At 31.6% G+C, this 9,569-nt stretch overlaps 1 protein-coding gene across 1 annotated transcript; it reads left to right on the top strand.

The window, feature by feature from the left end:
* The first annotated feature begins 6 nt into the window (after positions 1-6).
* On the top strand, positions 7-5,719 carry LOC101490313 (probable methyltransferase PMT5). Its single transcript, XM_073370341.1, has 9 exons — positions 7-764; positions 996-1,131; positions 1,326-1,566; positions 2,667-2,889; positions 3,068-3,230; positions 3,336-3,637; positions 4,371-4,503; positions 4,874-5,082; positions 5,406-5,719. The coding sequence occupies exons 1-8, from the start codon at positions 253-255 to the stop codon at positions 5,021-5,023; spliced, it is 1,860 nt and encodes a 619-aa protein (XP_073226442.1). The 5' UTR covers positions 7-252; the 3' UTR covers positions 5,024-5,082; positions 5,406-5,719.
* Positions 5,720-9,569: the final 3,850 nt, after the last annotated feature.

Here is a 9,569-nt window from a genome sequence, read left to right as displayed (position 1 = left end):
TTCCGATCGGCATTGTTCAATCGTGTTCCGAATTCTGATCGACTTTCAGTGGTCGAATCTGAACGCGGTTTTTCTTCTTTCGATCAGCTTATTATTTCAATGCTTGCAGATGTAGCTAGGATTCATGGTATTACGATAGGTTATGGTTGGAAAACCAGGGTTAACTGAGCTTTCGCTTACGATTTAGTTTGATTTTGAAAATCTCGTTTTCTCTGTACGTAAAATTCAGTGGCAGTTTCACGGTTTTTGGACATGAGAAGCTCCTGGTTGAATAAATTGTGGATGATTTTCGGTCCTAAACCGCCAGTGAGCTGGTTAATATTAAGCGTTATTAGTGTTCTCGCTCTGATTACAGTGTTCGGTTCTTCATCTTCAAATGCGATTGATTCATCGCCTCGGAGACCTGCTTCTCTCATCTACACAAACTATAGAAGGATTAAAGAGCGTGTAGCGGTTGATTATTTGGAGTTGAAATCTGTTTCTAGCGGTGGTGCGAGGCAAAGGGAGTTAGGGCTTTGTGGAAAAGAAAGGGAAAATTTCGTACCGTGTCACAATGTCACTGCCAATTTGTTGTCGGGATTTGAACAGGGGGAAGAGCTGGATCGGCACTGCCAAGTGTCGAAGGAAGACGAACGGTGTTTGGTTCGCCCTCCCAAGGAGTATAAAATTCCGTTGCGTTGGCCAAGTGGAAGGGATATTATATGGAGTGGAAATGTGAAGATAACCAAAGATCAATTTCTTTCGTCTGGAAGTATGACCAAAAGGTACTTACTTCCTTTGGATAAAAGAAAAATAAATCATTTACGCTACTAGTTTTGAATTGCAGTCGTAGTTGCATTTTGATTAGTAAAATTGTAACTACCGACTGCTTGAATGATTTTTAATTATGGATGATAGACTGTTTGAATGAAAGTAATGTAGCTTTTATTAGGGCTGTGATTCATAACGGTATTTATTTTCTTCACTTTCTCAAATTGTCATTATGATTTTTCTAGATTGATGCTACTAGAAGAGAATCAAATTGCCTTTCACTCAGAGGATGGTTTGATCTTTGACGGCGTGAAAGATTATTCTCGCCAACTTGCTGAGATGATAGGGCTAGGAAGTGATACGGAGCTTTCTCAAGCTGGTGTAAGTCTTTTATTCACCATAATCCACCATAACGGGGAACCATAATGTTTTACGGGAACAGTGAACCATAATTGTTGTTTTTTGTTCACCATAATGCTATTCAGCTGCCTATATCCTCTTCTCGTTCTCATCAAGAACTGGTCTTTTTGTTACATAATATATGTGACTGATCTATTTTGATCGTAATATTACAGGTTCGAACTATACTGGACGTTAATTGTGGATTTGGTAGCTTTGGAGCTCATTTGTTGTCACTTAAAATAATGGCGGTTTGTATTGCGGCGTATGAGGCAACTGGCAGCCAAGTTCAATTGTCTCTTGAGAGAGGCCTTCCTGCTATGATTGGCAACTTCATTGCAAGACAGCTTCCGTATCCATCATTATCATATGACATGATTCACTGTGCTCAATGTGGCATCATTTGGGACGAAAAGGGTAATTTTATAGTTAGTGAGCATTACTCTTTCGTTCTTAGCTGAATGAATTTGCTTAGACTTCATATAGTTCAACTCTGTTTGTCATTATAGTCGTTTACATACTTACAAACAGATTCATATGTCATATAATTTATATTTTAAATTCAACTCATTACAGAAGCTGTATTTGATGACAAATGAGAGAGATGACTGATTAGGGTGTGTACAACATTTGGCGTTGTAGATTGTGAAACCAAAATTAGTATGATTAGGCTGCTTGTTAAATGCCAAATCAGTGATTGTGGTATCCCTAACCCTTGAAATGATACAGATGTGGTGAATGGTGAACCTGTGTGTTAGAGATATAAACTCGTTCTTGACCTTCACCTAACAATTCAAGTTTATGATATAATTGATCGTTGACATGTTATTATGTTTAAGAATCAATATATTCAAACATTCAGAAACACCACCTTGTCACCCCCATTATTTATAGTTTTACTAGATTTCAGCATAAAATAGTTGGCCTACATATCATCTGTGCTTAAAGCTTAAAGAGCTTTTCCATGAAAAGCCATGCTAATTATAGTGAACTATTATTGGCTTCCTCCTAATTGCCCAATCTTTGGGACAGTGGAACCATGATAACAGATACTCATGAACTGCATACTGTTTGGTTTTTTGTAGCATCTCCACAGCCTAAGTATTTTATGTTTTATCTTTTATAAGCTGATTTAATATCTTGGGTGTGACCTAGCAGGGAATGTATATGATTAAGTCCAAATCTAAGTCACTTTCTGGTTTGCTTTTGACAGTTTGTGACTTTGTGGTCAGTAGTCTATGTATTTATTAATATCTTGCTTATAGCATATAAATATGTGTGGATTTATTATATAATAGGTGCTCATTTTTAGTTAGTTTGTATCCAATCCAATGGATGATTGAAACAAATGTATGAAATGTTTTTATAAAAATGTGACCCCATTTTCTCTCTATACCATTGCCATTTCCTTATTTCTTTTTCCACCCTTCCACGACTTTTCTATAACCTATTGAGTATTGTTTAGCTTCTGTATGAACTGCTATCCTTGGATCTCTGACATTGAATTCATCCCACAGATGGAAAGTTCCTCATAGAAGTCGATCGTGTTCTTAAACCTGGAGGATATTTTGTTTTAACATCGCCTACAAGCAAGTTACATGGTTCATTGAGAGAGAAAAAGAGAATCACATTGAACCCAATGGAAGAGCTGACCCAGCAACTTTGTTGGACTCTCCTAGCCCAGCAAGATGAGACTTTCATCTGGCAGAAGACTGCTGACCTGGAGTGTTATGCATCTCGGTAAGGATATTTGTATTAGTGTTAGTATTATTAATGATTAATAATTATTGTCAATAGACTGTTTATTTGAGATGACTGATATCAACTACTGCTAGTTATGATATTGTCTTTCTTCGTTGAACACTTACTACGATAATATAATAATAGCTCTACTGGAATATTTGGTTCTTTATCGTAGCAAGCAGCATGCTATCCGACTATGTAAAGATGGGGATGACCCGCAATCATATTATCAACCTCTTGTTCCATGTATAAGTGGGACTTCTAGCAAGCGTTGGATTGCAATACAGAATAGATCTTTTGATTCAGAGTTGAGTCCAGCTGAGCTTGAAATTCATGGAAAGTATTATTTCTTAGAAGCTTTCTGCTTGCATCTTCTTCTCGAACTTTCTTTCCCATTTTGTTCTGCTTTTCATTTTCATGTATGTTTCTTCATTGTTGCAGGAGTTCAGCCTGAAGAGTTTTATGAAGACATGAATTTCTGGAGATCAGCCGTTGATAACTATTGGTCACTACTTACACCGCTAATTTTCTCTGACCATCCAAAGAGACCTGGAGATGAAGATCCACTTCCTCCATATAACATGATCCGGAATGTTATGGACATGAGTTCTAATTATGGGGGTTTGAATGCTGCACTGCTGGAGGAGAAAAAATCAGTGTGGGTCATGAACGTTGTTCCTGCAAGGGCCTCTAATGCACTTCCTCTCATACTAGATAGAGGATTTGCTGGTGTTATGCATGACTGGTAAGTTGCTATTTGTTCATGATTTAGGCAAGTTATTATGTATGATCTAGACAAAGTTTCTCTATAATTTAAAAACTAATTGGATGTAAGACTGTTTTGGTTGAGTGTGATAAATTGATAATACGACAAAAGCCTGATAAATTTATTTCTCTTACACTGTCACTGGCAGTGTTTATGACAGACAATAGAACAGTGGTATATACTAGTTGGAAAAGTAACAGTAACTTTAGATTATTTACTTCAAAAGATATGTATGTTCACAATTATTTTACTACTGAAAATGATTTAGTGGTGTTTGTAAAATATGTGCAAAATAATTCCCTATCAACTTCTTATTTTGTAAATTATTTTGACATTTAATGTAAGACTGATTAGTTTCATAAATATGCCAATAATTTCCTTTAATAAAACCCACCACATATAGGTGCTGAAATTTCAGTGCCAAATATTCTTTTTTTTTAAATCCAAAACACCCTTAGTTTTCTTAATTTGTTTTCCTTTTAAGAATGAATTTGAAGGTAAAGGTAGCATGCACCTGATTTGTTGATTGAAACTTGACCTAGTTTATTGCAAAACCCAATTCTAAAGAACATCATCTGTCGATTTGTAGTTCCATCCCTAAATTCTCTTTTCTTTGGACTTCATTGGCATAACTTTTTGTAAAATACTGTGAATGCATATGATGAGCTTCTAGATAAATCTTTTGTTTCCAACTATTGATGTTGATCTTCAGGTGTGAACCTTTTCCCACCTACCCGCGAACATATGATATGCTTCATGCAAATGGACTTCTGTCACAGTTCATTTCAGAACGGTGCAGCATGATAGACTTATTCTTGGAGATGGATAGGATACTGCGACCAGAGGTATAATCTTAGTGCTTGTATTCCTTTTCATGATTTTGCTGGAAAGTTAATACACTGGTTTTTTTAAGATGTAGCATAGAAGTAATCTGGTACTTTCCATCCTTTTCCTTTCTGACCTTTTTTGCACAACCTCCAGAAAGGATTATCTCATCTTGGCAGATGATTGTTTGATAAGCCAGTTGTTAACTATAATGAAGCATGCTCATTTATTGTTGTGATTCCCATATGAAATTCATTATTGGACTTGTGTGTGATTCCCATATGAAATTCATTATGGACTTGTGTGTTTTTGAATACAAGTAGTTGTCAGTCTCGGTGTATTGTAAAGGTTATGCAGCTTAGTTTTTTATTATGTCATTATTTTTTGTAGGGATGGGTCATTTTTTCTGATACAGTGGCAACAATTGAGATCGCTCGCACGCTTGCAACTCAAGTACGTTGGGATGCAAGGATAATTGATCTTCAGAATGGCAGTGACCAGCGGTTACTTATTTGCCAGAAACCATTTTTGAAAAAATGATTGAGCACTAGAATATCTTACCAATCACCATGACAGATGAACACAATTTTTTTGCTCTGGTAATTTCTCTAGACCTTTTTTTTCTAAACTGGGTAAATATTCTTGTTTTGGTAAAAATGGGTGACATTTAACTTAGTATTAAATATTATGGTTGCATTAAAAAACTTGTGCCGGTCATGCAGACGCAATGTCTGCATTGGTCATGATGTGGACTCCTTTGGATACCGATCATGTTTTTTTGTGTGGGGACTCTAACACGGGGACCCCATATGTATCATCCTGTAATATTGTCAGAAATTCAGATAGTGGTGTTTTTGTTGACAGATATGAATTCGCCTAGCTATAGCATGCATCTGAAATAATCTGTCACTACTAATTTCAGGGAATGGATTGTTTATTTGGCACGTGTATATATAGAGAGCTCAGAGCCTTGACTTCATCGATCTTTACCACTACTGGATCAAGAGATTGAAGAAGATGTAGATTGTGAAGGTTCATGTTGAATTTAGCTACAGTTCATTTTTTTGTCAAGGTTGTTTGTAGTAATTCATTCATCCAATATCTTGTTAGCATTTTTTCGTCTTCTTTATTTCTTTATTGATCATTGGACTTCTAGCATTTATGTTGAACAATCACCAGTTTTTGAGAATGTGAATGGCCACGAAATTCAAGAATGAAATTGATATAATAGCACAACTTTCCCTTGCTCCAGGTGCTCTAATCAGGTTGGCTAAGGATAATCTTCATCTTGCTGTAACGCCTGAGAACACAAGCATTGCATAACGAATTTTTGTTGATCTACTGGTTCAAATTTTCTACAGATATACCTTCAATTTTTAAGAGACTGTTTTCAAACTAAGGTTTCAAAGGAAAAACATTCAAAATTGAGAACAGTAACTCTCTTACTCTTAGAGAACTCTTGCGAGTACAATTCTAGCATTTACTCACCGGCGGAGTTTGTGGGGGACATAGGCGACCAATGGTGACTCTAATGTCTCCAATAATTTATTTTTTTATAACAAAAATATATTCTATACAGTAATTACAAAAATATTGTTTAGAAAAATATACTGCAACTTTTAATTTTAAATATTAATCGTAAGTGTTTTGAGTATCGTTTAGAAATATAAAAATCAAATCAATGACTTAATAAACTCAAAAAAATCAAAATCAATTAAATTGATTTTTTTTTGTTCGAGTTCAATTTGAATTGAACTAAATAAATTTATTATCTGTTAATTTGAGTATGATTTTACTTCATTTAAAATTGATCATCGGTATTTAAATAAAATCCTTAGACTGTATCCGTAATATTATCTTAAATATATTGTATTTAAAGATTTTTTTAATTATTTACATACTATTTTTTTCATTATAGTTTTAAAAGTATCTTAATTTTTATAATAATTAAATACAACATTTTTTTAATTATTTACATACTATTTTTTTCATTATAGCTTTAAAAGTATCTTAATTTTTAAAATAATTATCTTAGTTTTTATTAATGTTAACTTGAGTGAGCATAACAAAATCAACATGGTATTCATCAATTTGAATTTAATTTTGTGAAAAGTTGTAAAAACTCAACCAAACTAATTTTTTTTTATTTATCATTTTTTTCTCTCCAAAGATACACGAACAAAATTAATGTTATATCCATAACTCCACCTGTCTTAAATATATGCAATTTTTCAGGCCAATTTGTCCGATTTTTGCTGTTGTGTTTGTTTATTTACATCCTAAAGCTCTAATATACAATAAAGTTCTATTTATAATTAATTAAAATTTTAAAAATTGAACACCTCAAAGTATTTGTTCAAGCTCCGCGTTACTGAGGCGTCATTGTATTCATTTAAAACCTTAATTAAGCATGTAATCATTTTTTTTTTCTAGACAACATGAAGAGAGATATCAAGGAAATTTGTTGTCCTCTCATATCAAAATGCAAACATTATTTTAACAGTAAACCACAAGTTTATAACATGTAGTTTATGGTATATCGTGGAATGTGGAGAAATGAAAAATAAACGGAAAAGTGGGTAAGGATATATATTTGAAAAAGGATAGAGTGTGGAGGTATACATGAAAGGTATAGGAGTGTGTTTAATAACAACCATGATTTTAATTGTTTTTGCATTGTGATTTCATCAATCTTGGACATTCATATAGTGATATTGGTCAATAACCAAAGTATAAACACCAATTCGTGGTCAACAAAATGCACAACGGATTTGATTTGCGTATTCTTTAGAAGTCAAAAGCGAGATTCCTCCTTCCTAAAATAAAAGACATCAGTTTTCAGTTTAGTTTAGAAAGTAAATTTCATTGGTACATTGTGGAATAAAATTTGTCGTTGATCACATGCCCTTGGATTGAATAAATCTTACTATTTCTTTCTAAATTAAGTAGTATTTAAAGTATATTCAATTAGGTTTATATTCTATGTCTATAAAAAGATAATTTTTTTTTACTCATAAAAAATACTGTTCATTTAATCTTTATTTATTTTAGTTGAACTTTTTAAATATAGTTTAGGTTTTATCTACAATTGTGATTTTAAGTAGTGTGTGTTTGATTTCATAGTAAGATTGATAAAATTATGGTGAATCAGTCCCACCATGAAATCAAACCTAATCAAATATGAATTTATTATTAAACACATTGTTTTTTATTTTCGCATACTTAGCATTTTTTTTCAATCATTTTTTTTCTTCTCAATAACATACTTAATGTATTGTTCCTAAATTATAGTTCATCTGACAAATGCTGATATTATTAAGTTGTATGTCACTTTTTAAGTTTGAAACGAAACTTCATAATTGTGAATTAATTAAGATGATATTTATCACCTCTTCTAAAAAAACATATATAGTAAATTACATTTTACAATTTGAAGATCTATCAAAATAATAAGAAACTCTTAGTAAAAAAAAATGGTAAAAAAAATAGCAAACTCCACATTTAACAAAATTATATTATGATTTTTTTTCTTTGAATAACAGTTAGTTTAGGGTTGTTAAAAGTGAATGTACACTGTGCACAGATACATAGGGAGAGTGAGGTATGTTGATCTTAATTGTGCAATGACTCAATCATAACACTTGTAAAAGAAATGAAATAATCACATCCTATAAGTAATACTTCCTTCGTCCTTGTTTATAAGTCCCATCTATAAGTCCCAATGGCATTTTTTACTCATTAAAAAAAGTTGGTAGTGTAATTAATGTGTATAACTAGATATAGACTTTTGTTGAATTTAAAATTTTAAAATTTTCATAAAAATTGTAGTATTATGCATGCAATTAGACAATAGTACATTCACTTGTTTTGTTTCCACTTAGTGTGCTTTGAGTCTTATCATTAAAGTCTTGCGATTTTTTCTTTTGATGGTTGAATAATACAAATGTTTATAAATTACCTTTAATCTCAACTTTCAAACAATGTAAGATTAATTTGGGGTATCTAATCATAATAGAAAGCAAAAATTGCTTAAAAATATGTGTTAGGGATAACTTTTATGTAGTATTAAAGCAATTTAACTTTTGAAAGAAGTTACAAGTATAATTTAGTATATAACCATACAAAACAAATTCAATATTTCAAGAGAGCATACACATTTTCGTCTAAGTCTATATCACTAATAGTATAATAAGAAAAAAAATAGAAAAAGACATGATAAACAATATAAATTAAATCTAAAGAACTTTATACTTCAATTCCAAATTATTGACCTAATTCTAAATTATATTCTTCTATGTCATTTAAATATTAATTTTAGTTATCTACTAAATGATGTGAGATAAAATTGTACATAAAGAATAGAATATAATTAATTACTTGTAAAGTATAACTATAAAATATATTTTATAAATTTCATTAAAAGTAGTTATTTTTTCATTAAACCGTGATTTTTTTTTTATGATGATATTATGTAATATTTAGTTGGAGCAAATTAAACAATAGAAAAAAACAAAAAAAGGGTAATTATAACAAAGTCCAAAACTTTCAACACACAACAATTGACCACAAACATATCAAAGCTCATAATATTATTAAAACTCAAAGATCTAAACTTGAAAAATGTAAAAATTCTTATGTTTTTTGTTTTGCTGAAAGAAAAAAAGGCTTGAAAGCATGTAAAACATGAGCATAGAAAGAAACACAAATTAGATACACCAAAGTATAAATTTATTGAAAATCCATCTAACACATAGTTCAATAGCAAGAGTTGCATTGAGAACTAAGCATATTTTCAATTTCCAAACAAACATAAGCAATATAAGATATATAATAACTTCCATTAACTGGTGTCATGTATATATTTCTCGTGAAACCTCTAAAAAAATTCAATATTAAGTGGAGTTGAATCATACAGAGAATGGTTACCAATAATGATGAAAGAACAATGAATATCAAATAACATATATTATTGATTGTATTGTAACTGATGACACATGAGTAATTCTAAAGAATATATATTATATGCTAAGATAGAAAAATATGTGTTAAAACAAATTATCAAATTGCAAGTATCATAAGGAAAATG

Source organism: Cicer arietinum, chromosome 6 (genome assembly GCF_000331145.2).
Source record: "Cicer arietinum cultivar CDC Frontier isolate Library 1 chromosome 6, Cicar.CDCFrontier_v2.0, whole genome shotgun sequence".
In the NCBI taxonomy this organism is placed as follows: Eukaryota; Viridiplantae; Streptophyta; class Magnoliopsida; order Fabales; family Fabaceae; genus Cicer; species Cicer arietinum.
The sequence above is the reverse complement of the archived record's forward strand: the minus strand, read 5'-3'. Positions and strand labels throughout refer to the sequence as shown.